At 39.1% G+C, this 21439-nt stretch overlaps 1 protein-coding gene across 7 annotated transcripts in view; it reads right to left on the bottom strand.

The window, feature by feature from the left end:
• The window catches only part of rbms3 (RNA binding motif, single stranded interacting protein), a 324043-nt gene that overhangs the window by 45397 nt on the left and 257207 nt on the right, over positions 1-21439 (bottom strand). For all 7 annotated transcript variants that reach the window (XM_028035462.1, XM_028035463.1, XM_028035464.1 and 4 more), the window contains 2 exons: positions 12414-12520; positions 2498-2541 (listed from right to left, as the gene is read on the bottom strand). In XM_028035462.1, the coding sequence (XP_027891263.1) occupies positions 2498-2541; positions 12414-12520 (151 nt within the window). The remainder of the gene's footprint in view (positions 1-2497; positions 2542-12413; positions 12521-21439) is intronic.

Below are 21439 nucleotides of genomic sequence, written 5' to 3'. Positions count from 1 at the left end.
CCAAACCTACCTAACCTTACATCTACCCTTTCCTCCTGTTGCTAAGCTCTCAGTTAAGGTAGTGCTTAAACAATTTCAGTGAGAACAGAGAAAATTCCCAGTGTTGGAAACAAAAATGCATTCATAGGTTTGTATGAGAAGTGTAAACATTCATCAATCATGTAGCTGAAATCAGAATGTAATATTGTTATCCTTGTTTAAATGATAAAGTTGTGCTAAAATCAATGCATCTGAATGGATCAAATGAAATTTTACCATAATTAAGTGGGACAATATATATTAACCAGTGTCATTTTAAAAAGTTGAAACAAATACCTCTTATGTAAAAGTAACATAAATGCGCTGCAACGTTTTGTTCCTCAGCTAGACATATCTGTAAAACTGCAGGTTTATTTATTTTGGTGTTTTGTGTCGTTTCCTCAAGGCCACAAAGTAAAAACAGTATTATATTTATATTTAAATGGCTCTTGTCTAGGCAAACAAAATTAGTCGGTTTGCGCATGGTCTGTAACTAAAGATCAGAACATCATTTGGTAAAATGTTTTCAGACTCACTTATAATAATTACTTGATAACTTGACACCCAAATTACATGTGCAAGAGCCAGCCAAATAGTTAGATCACATGTTATCAAGAAGTCATTTGAAATGTGTTAAATTATGTGTTAATATTCTAAAATTAACCCAAAATGCTCAATACTCTCAATAGCTATAAAGAGAGTATCTTACCCTGATCTAAATCACATTAAGTAAGGGTGAGATGTAGTAGTCGTGTTCTCTATGATCTTATGTGTCTCTCAGATTGTTATGAAAGAATTGAAGAACACATTTGTAGTTTTGCATTAGTATATTGATCTTGAAAGACATTTGTTTATCCGCTGCTCTCTTGTGATTTCAGCCAAACCTTTTAAATCAGACTGACGTCTGGACTTCAAGCCGCTGGAACAATACAATATTTTTCTTTTCCTGCCATTTGTGTGATTTTTGGGATCATTGCTCTGTTGCATGACCCATTTCTGAACAAATCTCAGCTGTCCACCAGATGCCCTCACCTCTGACCCCAGGATACCACTATACAGATGATTTCATTCATTCCATCTCACTGATTATCCAAGTTCTAGAGTTGCAAAACTGGCCTTGCACATCCATTCCTATCTGAATGTACAAATTGTACATCAGGAGGGACTTAGATTATAAATCTTCCAAAGTAATTAGCTGCAAAAAGACGCTTCTATTAGATCATTGCAGATGTACAGTATTTCTACCAAGGTGTAGTGGTAAAGCAGCTGATAAACATTTGTTTTCAGCTCTGTCTAGAGGTTTACTAGCGAACTAGGATTGGAGATTTTTTAATGACCACTCCAAAACACTGATTTTATTGTCCTTAAAATCCAAAATCACAAAAATACTCCAACATTACATTCCTTTGGTTTAGAGTACTTTAAATCAGATGTCAGAGCATGCCAGAGTGATCAAAGCTTTAAATGCTGTGACAATATTGGAAATGTTCATTAGCTAACCACAAGTTTGTTCCCTTTTGTTAAGCAGAATTAAGAAAAAAAAATATGTGAAAAGTGTATTTTAGCTCAAACATGTTGATTCCCAAGAATATTGGATCTCCCAGTTTTGTTTTTAAGAAAATATTTTAAAGACCTTTAGAAAGCATGCAAGTCCACTGATAAAGAAATCAAGGGTAGTTTAAAACTTTTGCATATATTGCAGACGCTACAATGGAAGAAAATACTGTCAATTGTGATCATTTAATATAGTAATGCGAGTATACACTAGAACAATACTGCATCTGTCTGTGAAGACATTTCTTCCTATATTTTACATTTCTGCTGGATGATATCAAACTGATTGCTCTGTTAGTTCACTTTTTCTGCAGTCTGACTAAATGTAAACTGGAATGTCTGAAAATGTAAACATTACTTTCCCACAAAATATACCCGTGAGATTACAAGCCTGCAGAACTCCATCAGACAGAGCGTTTACATTTCAGGCTGCGTAAAGTGAGTGGTGCTGTTTGTGTAGGCTGCTGGTTGAGATTGACTTGTGGTCGCTGGGGGATAAGTGGTTTAGGAAGTGGAAGTGAGGAGTTTCCCGAGAATGACTGAGGTCAGGGGTAGACAGAAGTCTGATGGGCTCAGCATGCTCTTTCCTGTCTCAGAGGAACTTCAAAAAACTAAATATGTCGCTCTGGTCATTTGTTTCCGGAATACCATTAATTCATGACATAAAGACCAAAAGCACATGTGAAGACACAAACAAGTAAACACACACAGGAAGGCTCACACAGCTTCCCCTCTGTGCCCCACATCTCTCATCCAACCCAACCACCGAAAAACCAATACCTGGAGTCTGTATAGATTTCCCTAATCAAACCGTAACAAAGTGCAGACACTACATTAATCTTTATGTATGACAGTGATATTGACTTGGCTTGTATGAGCCTGGAAGGGAGAGTGCATTAGTTGGTGCCAAAGACAGACTTCTTACCCATTCTGCATTGCAGCAGGATCGTACGTTAACGCCATGCCAGTCTGAAAGAGAGAAAGGATGTCAGGAAAATGTTCAAAAATGCATCTTATATTTGAATAATTATTTAGGTAAACTGTTAGGCAATTCGTCTCTTCAGTTTATCAGCTGTTACTGCAAAAGCAATGGGATTTCTGACTTTGACTTCTTTTTACATTGAATTAATCTATAAATATGTTTAAGGAGACAGGAAATCATTAAACCTTAACAGTATGAAGCAGAACTAAATCATAGTCTGTGTTTGTCCAAGCAGATAAGTGACATTAAAATGCACTTTCTGACACAAAAAAAACCTTTTCCAGAGACTTCTATTAAATTTACACATGCCTATGTATGATGGTGCTTTCCCATTACATCCTTAGATATTGTATCCAAGATATTGTACTCACAAGTGAATGAGGAGCTCATGTTTCTAGACCAGAAGTGGTGTGGCATGTGAAACAAAGAAGGAAGGAGTTGCTATTCTTACTTTCCCCATTGATGTTCTTAGCAGGAAAAACAGTTTGATGAGATTTTTTGAAAGTCAAAAAGCAAAGAGGATGTAATTTTCCTCACATATACACAAAAAAACTTGTCTCTTGGAACAACTCGAATCTTAGATCTAAAGAAAGAACAACTCAAGACTATAAAGAACAAAGACAGATCATTACATGGCCCAGCTGCAACAAATAGCTCCATTGGAAACAGCACTGCGGTTAGTATTTGTGAGCATAAAGTTTCTCAAGTAAAAGAAATGTATTGTTGTATTGTGACTTTTGGCTTTTATCGGACCTCTATCAGTCCAAAGCATCTGCTGGCATCCTTGGAAATTATTCCATTAAAGTTTAGCACAATGATCTGCACATTTACCCAGAGTAATTAGCTACAGCAGCAACTCATTCTTTTTTTCTTTTTTTTGCGCTGGAGACTTAATTCACAGATGCTTTATGCTACATTCCACTGTGCAGCTCTGTAATTTAATTTAAGCTGGTGATAAAGTTTCCAAACAGACTTCCGAGGCTATGGTCTTGAGCTGGAAAAGGGTAGAGTGCCTTCTCCGGGTCGGGGGGGATGTCCTGCCCCAAGTGGAGGAGTTCAAGTATCTCAGGATCTTGTTCACGAATGAGGGAAGAAGAGAGCGGGAGATCGACAGGTGGATTGGTGCAGCGTCTGCTGTCAAGCAGCCGCTTTACCAATCCGTTGTGGTGTAGAGAGAGCTGAGTCAAAAAGCGAAGCTCTTGATTTACCGGTCGATCTACGTTCCCACCCTCATCTATGGTCGTGAGCTTTGGGTCATGACCAAAAAAACAAGATCACAGATACAAGTGGCCAAAATGGGATTTCTCCATAGGATGTCTGGGCTCTCCCTTAGAGATAGGGTGAGAAACTCAATCATCCAGGAGGGACTCAGAGTAGAGCCGCTGCTCCTTCACGTTGAGAGGAGCCAGTTGAGGTGGCGAGGTGTTCTGGGCACGTCCCACCGGGAGGAAGCCCCGGGGAAGACCCAGGACACGCTGGAGGGACTATGTCTCTCGGCTGGCCTGGGAACGCCTTGGGATTCCTCCGGAGGAGCTGGAACAAGTGGCCGGGGAGAGGGAAGTCTGGGCCTCCCTTCTGAAGCTGCTACCCCCGCGACCCGACCCCGGATAAAGAGGAAGAAAATGGATGGATGGATGGATGGATGGACAAATTTATAAATCATCATCTTAATCAGTATATGAGGTCTCTCTTCCCCAGCTTTTGTCAGCATTCTCAGCTAGATTCCTGGTTTTGTATCATACTTCTGTTGCATTTTAATCATATTTCTTGGCTAAAAATGCTAATTAATTAAACTTCATGAAGTACAAGTTCAAACACAATTGAAAAGCCACGTAACACATGACAAACTGTTGATACAGACCCCGTTCAGCTGCTAACCTTTCAGACTGAAGCAGAAGCTGCCAATAGTTGCCAATGTCACATAGATCATTTGCAGCTGCACATTTATTACATCCAAGCACCGATTCTTTATGCTAAAAATGAAATAAATCAAACTCGTATCAGCTCGTTTAAATTCGGAAAAACTGACAAGTGCCAAAGTTGAGGTGGGACTAAACTCAGTCAATAGGACAAACTGAATTAGGATTGAAGACACTCTTTTTTATTTCAATCACATACAATTATGCTTTTATGAATAGGAGGAAATGAAGACATGCCTTTTAGAGGGAAAAGGAAGACAGAAAAGGTGTGTCGGGATGCTTGGGTGTGTGTGGCTAAGAGCATTTTAGAGTCCAGGAGAGAAACCTGTGCCGCAATCCTTCATCTGCATTCCTGAAGGCTACCTCCCGGAGGAGAGCTAATCCGATTTCTTTTAACAGGAGGCTGCTGAGGATGGCAGATTTCATCAGAATACACACACACACACACTTTTTTGGCCATCTTCTCCCTCACTTTATGCTCTCTACTGCCCTTTCTTCAACATCTTGTTTTCTCCTTCCTTCACTCTTCACCCCACACCCTCCTAATCTTCGAACCCTCCCTTCCTTCCTCTTCCTGTACTTCTTTTCACTCTTGTTCTTATTGGCGGCTACCTGCACACACAATTCAGGAAACAGCTGCTCTAAAGAGCAGGGGTATCAGTGAGCCTATGACCAAAACCCAGAGAATGAGCAAAAACACTGAACTTCCAGCAGATCCGATGATGTGTAATCAAATGGCTTTCGGTGTCTGTCTGTGAAAATGTATTAGCATGTCCACTCAAAAGGAAAGCTTATTTGAAACAAATGCAGTAGCTGTTAATTTTAAAAGATTAGTAACATCATTCTGTGAACATTTAAGTGCTTGTGTATTGTCTAAAACATCTTTTTCAAAGTTTGGATGTGTGAACATAATATTGTGTTAAAGTGTTCATACTGTCCACTGGACATTTGACCATTTTTTAGGTCACAAACTTCAAGGCAGTTATCAGGATTTTAGGTGACTGAATAAATATAACAGGTTATTGCAAAGTGGAAAAGATTTCCACTTCAGAAAGTAAACATAAAATCCAGAAATTGTTGAATTCACTTTTATTCACACTGTAAAAACATAAACTCTTACCAAGTATTTTTGATCTAGTTTCTAGACATTTGAAATAAGACAAACCTAACTTACATGTAACTTTTCAGAAAGGTATAGGAACTTGTTTTAAGTAAATGATTCCTCTATGTTGATCAAATAGTACTAGTTCCACTGGCAGATTATTTTTAAACTATTACTTTCGTTTATTAGTCACCTAATTAGAAAAAAAAACACAGTATCTGGGCAATTGAATCCAAAATAAAACCACTAAAAGTTTATTTTGCCACAAGCCAAGTGGAAAACACATCAGAAAACAGAGAAACACTATTTGGGGTAGAAAACTAATATTGCACATCACTCTGAACACACAACCACTGGGGTGGTGCTGGCAGCATCATGATGTGGGGATATTTTTCTTCCTCAGGGTCAGGGAAGCTTATCCGAATTAAATTAAGCTAAATACAGAGCAACTGTAGAAGAAAATTTGGTAGAGGCGGCAAAAGACGAGTATGGATGACGGTTCTACTAGCAGCTGCACAAGAACCCTGAGGTCAAAAGAATGGTTTAGGTCAAAGCAGACAATGTCCAGACCTAAATTTAACCAAGAAATATTAAGAATATGTAGCAATAAAATGCGGTTGTTTGTCTTCATTCAGTTTTACTGGGCGTATGGGTAAATGTTCCCTTGTCTAGATGTGCACGTGTGGTAGAAACCCCCAATGACACTTTGCAAGGCACTGTTTGAAATGAAGAGACTGTGGACATGTTTTGTTGGTGAGCATGACTTTACATGTGTGCTAATAGCAGCAGCAGATATGACCAGCTGTTTGGCGAGGCTGATATCTCCCCTCGGTGCTGTGCTTCCTTCCTTGTGCTGATGACTTCCACAGCTCCTGACCAGCGATTCTGCAGGGCTATAAACTGATTACTGATGCAGGCTGGTACATCTGGAAAAAAGGAAAAGAGGCAGCTACTCTGCCCGGGTATCTGAAATGGATTCAAAACTGAATGGAATAAAATAAAATAATCAAACAGAGCTCAGCCACCACCGTGACTTTTAGAAAAGAGGCAGTTTATTTTCAGTTTTCAAACTTTCTCTCCGTGTTCTGAAAATAAAATAGTTTTTTTAATGATCCCAAGAGAGTTTGAATTTTTAAAAATATACTTAAGCTGGTAACTTATAAAATCTGTGTGTCCGAATAAACAGTGGCATCATGCCTGCTTGTATTTTCCGTTCAGAAACCAATTTGCTTTCTGTTCTTTTTCTGCCTGGTGGCCACACACACACAAACACACACGTAGACATCTGCTAGGCTTTCACACAGAGAAAATCCGGATGTTTTTTTTATTTTTTTATCTACATGCATTCCCCAAGAGTAGCTGCTTGAGAAGTGTGACTTTGAAAAGTTTTTTATTTTTTTTAATAAGTGTGTGTGTGTTGGTGAGATGCAAGGAAGGAGTAAAAATGGGGGAAGGGATGGGGTTGAGCACCTACAGAGCTTGTGTGTGTGTTTTGAAAAAACATTGCAGTGACTAATATGTTTGTCAGCATGAGACAGCGAGAGACAGCACTTTCTAGGTTCCCACATTGGGTAGTTTACAAGAAAATCTGTCATATTTCTCAATCCTTGCCACCAGCCACCCTGCAGCACTCAACCCCTTGCAACTCCTGACTGATCATGCAATGTGTTTCCTCTCTGTTTCTCTGTCTCCGTCTCAGTGAGTCACTTGCTCTTTCTCTCTCCATATGTTGCTGTGGGGTCTGGGAAGACTTCAAACACAGGGAGGAAGACGCAGGGAGACAAAAAAGGGAAGAAAAAAAGAGAAACGTGTGCAGAAAGCACTTAAAGGCAGAATAAAAGGAAGAGTTAAGAAAAATAAAAAAAAAGCCACAGGAGATTCTGTACAGGCAGACGAGGAGTAAGAGACTGATCGATGCTTTGGACTCTTTCTCCCCTTAATCTGTATGCGTGGTGATAAATGTCTCCAGTTCTGATAAACAGACTGACATGTGATAGCCCATCAACCACCTGATCAATGACAGTAGGGTGAATGACATTCTATTCATTATCCCATTCAAATGCTTTTGATTCAACTAGATCACATCTTCAGGTGATCTGCCTTCAATAGTGACAAGGCTGGTACAAACCCAATGCAGATGTCAAAATCTGCATAATTCACCAAAATATATACCAACATGAAACATGGAAGATGTTTAATATGTAGCTAAAAGTTTATATCGGTTAACCAATTTAAACCTTTTAAATTTTCTCCTCATCTCTGTGTGGGATAGTTGGGTTAGAGGAAAAAGGAGGAAAAAACCGATTGCAGATCAACACCGCACATTCAGTGACCTTGAAATCTCTGTGGTCAGTAGTATAAACAACCCACTGATATGGCAAAACATTTCTGTCCTTCAACCAGGCATCAAACACTGGCAGGACTTTCCAGTATCATAGCATCGTGTCTAGAGGCTGGGAAATCCTCGCATAACGTCCTTTGAGTCGGCCTTGGGGATCGTATCACAGAGGGTCGATCGTAGTTATATCTCCCTCAGCAAAGGTGTTAGAGGTAACAGGCCACGCCTGATCTCATGCGGCCATCGCCAAAAATGAAGGACATTTTGGTGAAATTTCACAACACATAAATGTACAAAGTTCCTTTCTTTAGTATGGCATGAAATAAAAAGTTGACAAGACTAACAAATACAAATGGCGGCTCTTTAAATAAACATGTGAAAGCAGCTGATCACGAAGTCCCAAGGAAGGCACAATCTTATTTAAGTTGAAACTTTGGTAACTACTGATGGCTGAATGAGTGTTACAAAAAGCAACAGTTGACACAAATACACAAATATAGTACATTTTTACATTTCCAGTTAGCAGGAAAGAAATAATCAGACCCTTGATGGTATTAATCTGTTGGAAAACCAGTTACTCAGTTTCAAAACACAATATACCTGAAAGGAGAATAAAATTATTTGTTAATCTCTACTTATCTGGCTTTGTTAACAGACATATGCATTAAAAAGCTGTTTGTAAAAAGGTTTACATGAACAAATAAATTAATAAGTTCAAATATCAAAGCTTTTACGAGAAATTCAAAGTCCTTATTCCTGGAAGTTTGGATTTACTGTTAAGTACTTGCATTCGGGCCAAATCTACCGATCTTATTTCTACAATAAAATAAAAGGGTTATGAGATGACACCAGAGAGACTTTATTATTCACGCAAGAATAAAACTAAAGCTTGTTAAACCTATCTATGCCTGAAATAATAATAAAATAATACCAAATATGCATCACTTAGCACCAGCAATAACTGCATCACTGGAGATCCAGTTGAAGTGTTGAGGATGTAGTTAGAGCTGACTGCCTTTGGAACAGGTCATGGCCACACACTTGGAACAAGGTGCATGCAAATCTTCTCACTTTTGAAGGTCAACTGACCCACCTGAAGCGCCTTCTCTCTGTGAGATTCATTAACACATTCTGCACCATGTTGAGTGGGCACATCTATTATTAGCCTCTTGTGCTAAATAAGGCGAGTGGACATTTACGTCTGGAAAAAAGCTTGTAAATTAGTTTTCAAGGACTGTTTTTATGTTGTCACGTTAAAACCACAAACCTTAACACAATTTATGACTTTTATGTTGTTGACCAGAACGAAGTAGCTCATAATTGTGAAATAGAAGGAAAATGGTGCAATACTTTGTAAGGCCTCCTTTTGCTGCAATTACAGATGCGTTTTTTTGTTTTTTGTTTTGTTTTGTTTACGTCTATTACCAGCTTTGCACATGTAAAGATGGGAAGTTTCTTTCCATTTTTCCCAAGCTCAGTGAGATAGGATGTAGAATGTCTGATTATTGGTTAATTTCAAGTACTAACACATATTTCTGACTTATGTAGGTCTTTGCATTGACGAGGCTATTCTAACACATAATTATACTTTGATCAGAACTATCTCACTGTAGGTCAAGCTATGTGTTTATGGTCGTGCTCTCCATTTTATTTCTAAAAGGTCTTCTGTCATGTACCCTTTTTCTTTCCGCTTTGCAGTTATGAGCTGCAATGTGTTGAACTTTAAATCCTCAATAAAAGAAAACGTTTTATTTTGTGGTTGTAATGTAGCAAAATAGGAGAAAAGCTAAAGAATACTTTTCCAAAACACTGTTCATTTCGCTCTAAAATAATACAAAGCAGAGGTGTGGATCTGAAGTAACTAACCAGCATAAAAATATAAGCTTTCGGCAACAGATTTCGCTCCCCACACTTGGTCTTGAACTTCGACACAGCATTTTGTAAAAGGCAAAGTAATGTGAAACAATGCGAGTGGAGGACACCAGCGGGGAAGAGGAGATAACTACCAGGAACAGGGAACGTGAAAATATTTTGAACTGAGACACAAATCCCTGCTCTGAGATTTGAAACTTGAGGTTTAAATGGGTCTTCAGTGTACATTTGAATTAAGCTTCAAGCTAGCTAGCTTATGATAATGTGCTTCAATGTTTTTTTGTTCAGCTCAGCCTTTGGCTGAACTCAGATCTATGCACAAACTCTGGGTCTCTGTTATTTCTCCCCGGTCGTTCTTGTTTCCCCTCTGGTCTCTGTATGTTTATAGAATCTAGGTGAACAATTTTTTTTTTGTCTTGAAGTTTGATGAAACTTCCCTTAGCTACAGTAAATTGCGTCAGAGTGCACCATCCTGGACAAGCTCTACTTTAATCACCTTGCGCGTCCTACAAGAGGGTAACTTAAAGCAGAGCCTCTTTACATGGTGAAAAGTTGAAATTCTTCTAAATAAACCGAGGAGTATGCTAAAGGTTTGCAGGGACCTTGTAGAGCTCCAACAAAGAGTTCTTTTTTCTCTTAAAAAAAGAGAAACTTTTTATATTTTCTTTTTGGAAACTTAAAAAAATGATTTATTTGACATCATATTGGGTTGACCCATACTTGGAACAAATAAAAAGCGCAAGAACTTTCCGAGGAAAACTGCAGATTTACACAAGCTGCTTCGGTACTTTGAAATCATTCCTAAACTGCTGTGGTATGCAGAACCATTCATTTTAACAGTTGTAGTGAATGACATGTTAATCAGATGTATCTGGCCTGTGCTGACTTCTGGGAGCATACACAAACAGTCGACCTCAGATGAAAGATAACTGGTTAGGTTGTTTAGGAACCACCACATTCTGGCCTTCCATGAACTGGAAAAATCTGGATCACTTTTGATATTGCTTTGAAAAAAAATGATGTTAACACACAAGCATTCTGCTCTAAAATCAATCTGCAACTGCTGAAATGCAATCTGAAGAAATATTATAATAGAAGTACAACTGCAGGAGCAAATGTCATGCTTTCAAGCCAAAAACAGTGCTCCAGTTGTATTGCAAGAGAAGCATCATTAACTCCATTAATTTTAACCAAGATGAATGTCGAAATACTCAGCAATATTTACCCCAGGAGCTTGATGGCTGCAAAAATGATGTAGTTTAGGTCTAATGTTCTAAGTGAAATGTATGCAGCTGTGGGGATGTTTGACCCTATGAGGATTAGAAAAATCTTCATGATAAATTGAAGTCTCAACATACAGATATTATCTTTAAAACCCATTAAAAGTTCTTGTGTAAAATTGTTCTACCATAAAAAAAACAGCCCCTAATTGAATGGATGTGTTCGGTGCAGTTAATCATGTGATGAAGCACTGAGAGAGACACGGAGCCCAATTTATAGTCCAACAACCAACAACAAATGCGCATAGAGACTGTTTTCTGAAGGACAAACATTTTATCTCTCTCGGTCTCCCCCCCCCCCCCCCCCGCTGCTTCAGCACAACTGTCAGCCTCACTAAACGTGTGTCTGGGTTTAGGTATATGCTCGCATTCTTCCTCATCTATGTATTCCAGTTTAAAGGCTCCCTAGCCTGCGTCCTCTACGTGTCCTTTCCAGTATAGATAGTTGTTAGCTGTAACCTTGTATCTGCATGTTATCACACGGAATCTGGTTTTGGGTTTCCTGCCATTCTGATGTATGGAGGGAATGTGTGTTCAGTGAGGCATTTGGCTAGAGGTGCAATTTACATGACAGCTCATGTACATTCAGCGCCAGCTCAACTGTCTATTTATTTCTATTTTTCCTCATACTAGATTCATATCTTAAAATGGACACAAACGGCAAATCATTTCTGTTTGCAAAAACACTAGATGTGACAGACAGACTTATTTGGGTTTTTGGAAGGCCTGTATTTACAGCAGTAAATCTTAACATCTATTATAACATTATTGTCATATTTGAATGCAAACAGTTTTGTTTTACTTGTGAATGAAGTGTTCCTTGTAAAAGTCTTTATATATCACCACAAACACACCAACAATGCTTGTGGTTATAGAGCACAGCATGAGGGTGTTGATTTGACAGCTTTCTCATATTATTGGAGCCTTTATCCTAATCTGTAGATTTGGATGAACAGTTTTTATAAATTTAGTAATTAATTCACTAAACGTACAGTTAAATGAAAAGAGAATACATTGGTATTATTTGATGAACGTAATTATCACAAGCCTCATTGCTTGTTTCTTCCTGCAGCTTTGAAACCCTTCTTGTTTCACACAAGTCATGATGACATTAATGACCAAACCATGCAGGTCTTTTGACCAATCAGCTACTGAAGCATTACATTGTACTGTAGCCATTTGTGGGCAGCTACAGAAAAGATATAATAGATGTAATTATTCCATTTCTTTACATTAATTCCTCCTAAGACTCAACTCTACAGATGTGGAAAAAGCTCAGGGTCACTCAGCATTTAGGATTTCCTCTCAGTGAACAAGAGTAAAAGTTTATACTGTCCCAAAATCTTACCTCCCCTTCTCTGTGCCACGGTCTCCCATTCTGAGGATACTTGCTCTGGCTTTGACGTTTCTTCTGCCCTCCGTCTGCAAATTTGCACAGCAAAGGCTCCGTGGGGGCTGCAGAGAGAGAAAAACGAAGGTCAAAGACATTTTAGAAGGGTGGCGTCTTGTGACCCTGCAGAAAGGCAAATGCCTTTTTGAACCGCATCTCCTTTTCTTTACTTCTGCCATGGCGTTTCTTTTTCTGGCTCATTCCGTTCCTCTTTTCTGGGTCCTATGGAGCTGCTAGACAAATTCCCAGGTTGACAAGGTTGGCAGGCCCTCCCTGTCCTCGCTCCGGCTGGCAGCCCATGAAAGAGCATTGCGGGGTATTGTTGAAATAATAATCACAGTAATCGCGCTTGTAAATACCTCTTAGATGGTAATGGAAGACGGCTCCGTCAGCCAAAGCTTTTTTTTTCTAGAAGACGTTCTTGTTCTTGAAACATAATCGCTGCTCGCTTTACCATAACAGCAGACTTCTCTTTTCTTTGATATTTTATGTATTTTCCACTGAGTCTCAGGACCTCACTGCACTGTACTGATTAACTAAAGTTGAGTAACACTATTAACTCAGCTGTTCTTTTTGCTAACCCTAGAGGCAGTCTCTGCATTTTAAAAATTATGAGAAAAAAAACTATTGTAATGTGAAATTCCTTCCAAGACAGCAGCTGTCTTTCACCAGCAGCAGGAAGCCATGACAAAGCTCAAGTTAATTTATTGAAAACTAAAATAAAATAAAAAAAAATGTATTGTTGTCTCTCTATCAACAGCCTTTTGTGCACATAATTACCAGTGAAGGGGTCAATGAAAATGATGACCTATGCTGCTTTAAAGTACCCTCTCAAAGGGCACTTTCTCACGCTCGTGCTGCAGGTGAGCACTGACAAAGGCAAAATTGATTCAGGTAGATGAGATAGCATAAAAAAAACTCAGAAGAAAGACATTCTCAGGGAAAGAAAAAAAAAATTGGGAAGGAGATGGGGGAGCATGAGAAACTAGTGGCTTTCTTGGCTGGGGACCAGACGGTCTTGACAAAGTCTGTCCCCCCTATTTCAGTCTGTGTCAACAACAGAATCCCTTTAGAGGCTGAGAGTGGAAATGAGAGAAGGGACACGAGCCTGTGGTATGAAGCCAACAGAGATGTATAATTGCTAAGACAGAAAAGATAAAACAAAATGAAGAAGACAGAGAAAAAGATCAAGGCGATCCAAAAAAAAAAAAAAAACTATGAGGAAGGGGAAATAGCTTGAAACATCTGATTTTAAGTTGATAAAGCTGCAATGGACTACAATTCAAACAGTTTAAATTAATCAAAAGAAATTGAAAGAAAATGTTTTTGTAATCATATTGTTTCATTTAGAACAGTTGGATGAACATAGTCAGCATGCAGATTTAGATTTATTTATCTTATCACAAAAGTAACCAATGTTTATGTACGAATAAATGTTCAGGCAGATGTTAGACCCATCACAAGCTGTCAAATTTTAAAACAATTAATAGTGAGAGTAAAAATCTTTTCAAGTGGAATCAACACACCACATTGTTTAATTTTTTTTTTTTAAATTTAGCTCAAAAACATGCCATTTCTTGATACCTGCATTTGTACAAATACAACACTGAAGGGTAAATCACAAGGTAGAGAGTTAATGGTTACAATGGCCATACTATTATCCAGCATTTCACTTTTCACCTATTGTACATTTTCACTTTGTCAATACCAATAAAGTACATTACTTATACAGTAAATGATACTCCAGCATTGCCTTTAATCTTCTTCATATATGCTAAGAAATTTATTGAAGAAATTTGATGGGTATGTCCAGCAGGATGATTCACCATGCCAGATAGCCCAACATCAAACTAGATTCTTGATCATGCATTTCATTCACTTTACTCCAAACAGCATTCACAGACATCAGATCTCAATTCGACAGAACCTGGAATGGAACAACCACATTGTGGATGTACAGCCAACAAACAGCCAACAAATGTGCATCAGCTACATGACATGTCGATCTGAACCAACATGTCTGAAGAATGTTTCTGACAGCTTGTCAAATCAGTGCCATAAACAACTATATCATCTCTAAAGGCAATAGAAGATCCACCCTGGTTGTAGTAGGATGTATATAAGAATTTGTTTTATGTAACATGATGCATCATAAACAATACATTCTGTAGCTCTTCAATTGCTCTTTGTTTCTTTCTATTTGGACACACATAAAAGGGCTTTTGATATTCCGACATACCAGCCAAGAGGAGAAATAGTGTGACTGCAGTTTTAGATGGAAAACAAGTGTCTCCAGACTCTAACTCACTGCTGCTCAGCACCTGGTGGCCTATAGGAGCAACCTGACAACCTTCCTGTCATCGCATTCACATTATAGGCCGGGCAGCTCATAATGTGGCTGCACTGTGAGGACGTGGGGAAACGAAGGGGCTGCCTGCAGGAGGTAATGCAACCTTTCATCAAGTCAAGCCAGTGAGAAAAAGATTTTTTGTCATTTTAATCTTTGCTTGAAGTTGCTAAAGGTTGCTGGACCTCAGTAATAGCATCATATGCATCATATGACTACAGTAAAATATTTTTTTTCAGTATAAAGCAATGCAGATGAAGGGAATGAAGAAGTAGAATGGCATGCGACTTTTACAGTTCAGTGCAAGATTTGAGCATCAAAACGCTTATATGTCAGAACTGCACCTACAGCTGGAGAGTACATATTTTGGGGTTTCATTGCAGCATTCAAGATAATAATTAAAAATAACTACCTTAATGCAGCCCTCAGCTAGCCTATCAAGATTAAACTTTTCAGAGTCAGCTTGGGAGAATGTAGCAACAAAGGGAGAGTGTGGAGGGGCTTCAGAAAAAAAAAGAAAAAACAACAAAAGCTTTTCCAAACCTCTTCTCTGGCACTCTAGGAGATAATTAGCTATTGGAGAAATTTAGAGAATCTGACACAGAGCAGGCTGACCTTCCTTGTGTGACTACATTCCCAGTTCCCACAGAGGAATGGCCAATTTGTTTAAGACTGAAGCCCAAGATCAACAGCTTCACACCACCCCACCCACTGTGTGAACACACTCACCCCTCTGTTGCCCTGACACACACTTACACACGCTCTTTTTCTGCTCTTAAAGTCTCTCTGTACCATTACACTCACACGCACACATAATAAGAGTAGCACACCAGACAGAAAACAGAAAGTCATCAATGGCAGAGGTAAGGTCACTATGCTGCTGATGTTGTGCCTTTGGCCCAAAACCTTCAGGTGGAACACATTTCACCTTATAAATGGAAAAAAATAGAGGTGCAACAGGGGGCTGCTTAAAAAACTGTTATGGACCCATTTTTTTCCATTTAACGATCTTAAATCATTGGAGAAAGATGTGAAGCACTTTTGTTTGGAAGTTAACAACTGCTGCTAACAAGGTCCTCCATGGGAAGCCCTAATTGTTTTTCATGAGGGTTGCCTTAGGAACCTGTAAATAAATTAATGAGGAGTGAGCGCAAACATGAACATTGGCATCTGGGCCACGGTGAACACACTGCAACACTAACCAGTATTCGCATGCACACAAAGAAGGAGAGGTTCAAAGTGTCTTGTAAAAGTATTTACACCCTCTTACTATTCTATATATATATTTTTTTTTTTACATGTGATACTCTTTTTTTTTAACTTCAGGCAATGACTAAGCAAATAGTGTCAAGCAAAGAGAAAAATATTGAATAGAATTTTAAATGCCTACAACTCTAAGTAGAGCTGGTAGGAGCTACAGGTCAGATGTTAAATGTTATCAGGACAACTATTTGTTATACACTTCAAAATTATGACTTTTATTCCTACATTGAATATTGTTGTGTTTTAATTTCAAACTGGTTCTGGTCTTAATGCAACAAAGGTGGCATATGTGTCCCACTAATGACAGCTGACATAGACCAAGAACCCAAGGACCCAGCTCTCTTTTAGCTGTTGTAATTGTAACCAACTAAGTTGCTAATAAATACATAAAACTTTTTTTAGTCTTTATATCTAACAGTGGTGGTATTCTCTGAAGATGTTTCTTACAAACATGTAAGAAGGGGCTTTAAAGTTTGCCCCAAATTATCGTAAGGGACACAGAAAATATGTGTAGGAAGGTACACTGGTCACGAGACCAAAAAAAACAAACAAACTTTTTGGCCAAGATATTACCGAAAATTAATCCTGATCAACACCCTGAATCCACCATCCGATTAATCTTCCCAACTTTTACATAGTTGACGGGAAGGTGGATGAAGTGAAATATAGAGCAATCCTGGGAGAAAACCTGCAAGAGGACGCAAAACACTTAAGACTGGGGAAGAGGTTCAACTTCCCACAGGACCACAACCCTAAACATACAGACAGAACTGCAGAACTAAATCCAACTGAGAATTTGTGGCAAGATTTAAGAATGGACGTTAACAAATGCTATTCATCCAGTATGACTGAGCTTGAGGTATTTTGCAAAACTGTCAAGTCATTTGATGTGCGCAGCTGGAACAGATCTACTCCAAAATACTTAAGAGATCTAATTGCATAAAAAAGAGCTTCTACAAAGGGATGGTTCAGAAAGGCAAACTACAAAGTCACCAAATTTCAGATGATATCCCAACAAACTACCTTGTAGCCTGTGGTTCTAACAACAACACAGATGAAAAGGGTTACAAGACACAATAAGATGTTGTGAGATGCAATGACTGTAGACTTGTGCATGTGGTTTTGAAGAGATAGGCTTTCTGCTTATCAAGGAACATTACCACAAAGCACAATGAACCACAAAGTATGCACTGATATACTTCTGCCAAAGAAAGAGTAATTACAACGAGGACTTAAATTAAATCTTATTTTAAGTTTCTCTTGTTTGCACAGGGTGCAGCTATAAGTATTGCTGTTACCGTTGGTTCCTGTTGGCCAGCATCTGGTCAAAATCAGTACTTTTCTCTTCGGTTCTGGCAGATAAAGAAGGAAAATGCTCTGGATCATCTCACAAAGGCCAGCTGAATACCATCTTGATCCATGAATGCAAATCAGCACATGTATTATAAGGCATCACTTGAGGCGCCGTAAATTCACTCGCACGCTCTGAATAGGACTGTACATCTGTTTGGCCTGAATGGTGAAATCAATGCAGGAATGCCCCAGATTTGCGGAGCAGCCGAATAAAAGGTTTTGCGCAAAGAAACAGCCAGCTTTTCAATCTCATGACAGTTACAAAAGAGGCCTCTCACAAGCATTTGGAGTCAAACTGGGCTGGGCTTGCTCCACTCCTCATGCGTCCAGAGCTAAAAAGGGCAAATAGAGAGAAGTGTTCAGTTGCTTCCCCCAATATAAACGTCAGTCTAAGAAGCTACAGAATAAAGAAGCTTTCAGTTTCTCCATCACTTTAGTTATAGAGCACTGTGGGTTTCTAGTTAGATGTGTGATGAGCTAAGTGTCTGAAAAGTCCTTGGATATCTCACTGTGTTTTGCTGCAAGGACATGTATAGTGAGATCATGAAAAAATAGGGAATGAGACATTACTTTATTGGAATTCTGCTGCGTTCTGACGCTGCTTGAGGGGATCTCTAATTGGATCAACAACTGTCCGATTCCCATCAGCCGGATTGACCTGTTTGCCCAGACTGAGGAGAATTTATCTTGGGGGTAACAGAGAGAATAAGAGTGAGATGGAGGCTGAAAGAGAAGGACTAAAACAAAGTGCAGTGGGCAGTGTGGTACATCCACATAAATACAAGGAAAAAACAGGGATAATAGTAAGGATATGTCAGGTGAGGATTATGGAATCAAAACTACAGCAGTGCTGAATGTATGTCCACATTTTCCGAGTCAAACAAACAAGCTCAGTGTGGCTGCCAACGAGAAAGGCAGGAGGCAGCAGCTTTTCCTACAGGGAGGGCTTTGACGGATCCCAGTCGATAGCTCTCACAACTGCTACACTGGCTTCACATCCTTCAGCATGAAAATGAAGACAGTCTGCCAGCCGTTTTGCTGACAGGGACGGCACACATGGCTCAATGATATAGCCCAATAAATGGAGCCGGCACTGACACGGAGCGACACGGATAGGGAGAGGGTGATAGACGGAAAGACATATATGGTGTCATAGATGGACGGACAAAGACAGGAAGGGACATTGACAGAAATGGGTAAGAAGGGGGAGGGGAGAAAGCAAGAGATTCACAGGGGGTATGAGTGACAGGTAAAGTCCAGTTTTCCAATCCATACTGTCAAGCTCATCTACATGAGTGTGATGACCAAAGGGAGAAGGATGTCAACAACTCTTGCATTTGCATTTGTTACAGTTGCTCCATGACTATTGATCATCTCTTGGGCAGACTTTTTCACACAGGGTTCATGCAGGAGGCTGGATGGCTCAGGCCTGAGATTATATTATGGATTACTTTAAGGAAAATGCAGGAAAGAGCCCTGGATGCAGGCAGCACAAGTCTGATCGATGAGCTATTGCACACTTAACAAGAGTAATGTTATGTAGGGAGTCTGTGGCATGCTAATCCATCTTTCAGTCCCCCTTTATCTATCTATCTATCTATCTATCTATCTATCTATCTATCTATCTATCTATCTATCTATCTATCTATCTATCTATCTATCTATCCATCTATCTATCTATCTGTCCATCTGTCCATCTATCCCACCTCTGCACAAACAAAAATGATGGATGACTTGAGCTCAACGTGTCTGGCTCTCAGCTAGTCCAAAACGCAGCAGACAACCTAAATTAGCGGGAGGCTTTCTTCAGGGAACTGGAAGGCTTCAATATGCTTTCATGCAGACATAATAAGGGAAAAATCAATGACTTAATCTAACTGACAGACAAAGGACTGTCTGCTTAAAAAAAGAAGTGTAATTATTTTAGCAGGAATATAATTGCACATTCAATTGCTGACTCACGAGTTAATGTGCTCTTAAACAAAATTTAAATACTGTAACTGCAGTCTAGTGTCAAGCAGGCGGCGAGTTTCCAACTGCCAGGCAACCCGTGGGATACCGGCTCTTAAATGAGATCTTCATTTTCAGCTAAATCAGCTAATTCCAGCGTTTCAGATTCTAACATTGCCATGGGGATTGGACAAATAACTAAAAACACCAGAGCAGGCAAAAGGGAGTGCAAGTAAGTGGAATTTCTTCTACACTGTGTTTGCCAACTCCAATAAATGGTTGACAATCCAGCATCTATATATTAAAATAACATTTACACTAGCAGACAATCTTTACCACATTCACTCCAAATAGTTGGGCTCGAGTGTTGCTGGGTTCTGCAGACAGTGGCAGTCCTAAAGTGGCAGCCACAGATGTTTCTAATGATAAAGCCACAGATGCAGCAACACACTGCCAACATCTCCGTAGCTGCAGTGGGTCTCAATATCACAGGGTGCTTTATGCAGCTGCCCAAGACAGCAATTACAGTACAAGTGGCTGCTCTGTGGTTACTTCAAAATTGAATGATGGTAAGAGCCTGAGAACAGTGTTTGCAGTAAGAGGCTTCCAAAAAGATCCTAAATAAGTAAATACCTTAAAGGGTGGAAAACAGTGAAACCTGCATCTTACTTCAACAGTTAATAAGGAAAAAGTGAGTAAAAACCTTAAAGTTTCTCAAATTTAAATGGAATTCTGTAACACCAAGAATATGTACTATATGCATATATTCAAAGTCTTAAGCATTTGTGAAATACACTGCATAGAAATATTACAGTTATGCATGAACAACTGCAGCTAAATTTACAATCCTTTGTGTTTGTAGCTGCTGAATTCAAAAGCATCCAGACCTGTTAACTGCAAAAAGAAATATCTCACTAATTAGCTGTTGTTGCTTTTGATAATTCAGCTCTCTTGGCTGAAAAGACACAACTGAGTACATGATTTAAAATGTACCAAAACGATAACAGCCTGCCGAGCCATATGTGCTCCTCGCTAAATGTGTATGACAGGTAATTGCAGTCCAACCACATAAATTCTATGCTTGGGTTATGTTAATTTGCCATCCTCAAACAGCTTCAAGCTCATCAAAGAGATTAATATCTAAAAAGACACAGTGAGTGTTTCTATCAAGGCACAGCTTGTTAAACTGGGCATACAATAACATGCAACACAAATCAGCTTGTTATTAATTTTTAAATAAAAAAACAGCAGTGACTTTGAGCATGGATGAATTATATTCTTAATTCATTATCAATCAAAAAAGCAAGTCATTGGCTCTTGATGACCTTGTGGTGTTAAACTAGTTGTAGCCTGTGGTGCTATCCTTTCATGGCAAACGGTTCCGGCGGTGTCAGAGGGACTGGAGAGTGGCTGTTACTGGACTTTGCCTGTGGGGGTTGACTTGTTCTCCCACTGTGTGTGTCACTGCCTGTGTGGGCAGACAGCAAAGCTTGCTCTGTCCCTGTTAGCACAGCATTATAGCACTGCCAACGCCTCCAGTGACCCATGAAACTTCCCATCTATAGAGATAAATCACGCAGGTCGACGCTTTGTAATTCAGCAAAACGGCCCATCTAGCAAACTCAAAGCAAATGTTTCTCTGCAAATACGATATGACAGTCACCAGAAGTCTGTCATAAGGGAAACAAGTGTGCAGTGGTTTGAGACTTGAATGCATTTTCAATTACATAATCAAAATCAAGGTTGATTAAGGTGCACAAAACATAATAATACATTTTATGCAGCCTACAACTAAAACTCTTTATACTCTGGATCAGTATATATTGATATCAGCAAATATTTCAATACAAATAATGCGATTGGACTGCGACACACCAAAAAACTTCTTATTTACTTGCTTAAAGAAAAATTGTTAAAACATTTAGCTCTAAAAATTAATAAACATATTGAGAGAGAGTTGGACATATTTGTTTACAAGCGAGGCATGTAAGTCAGAACAGCATTGTAAAGCAAACAAAAGCTGAAGTGTCTGTTAACTAAATTTCCACCATAGGAGCTTCCAGTAACAATG

Source organism: Xiphophorus couchianus, chromosome 13, assembly GCF_001444195.1.
Source record: "Xiphophorus couchianus chromosome 13, X_couchianus-1.0, whole genome shotgun sequence".
Lineage (NCBI taxonomy): Eukaryota > Metazoa > Chordata > Actinopteri > Cyprinodontiformes > Poeciliidae > Xiphophorus > Xiphophorus couchianus.
Note: the sequence above shows the minus strand (reverse complement) of the source record. Positions and strands in the feature narration are given on the sequence as shown.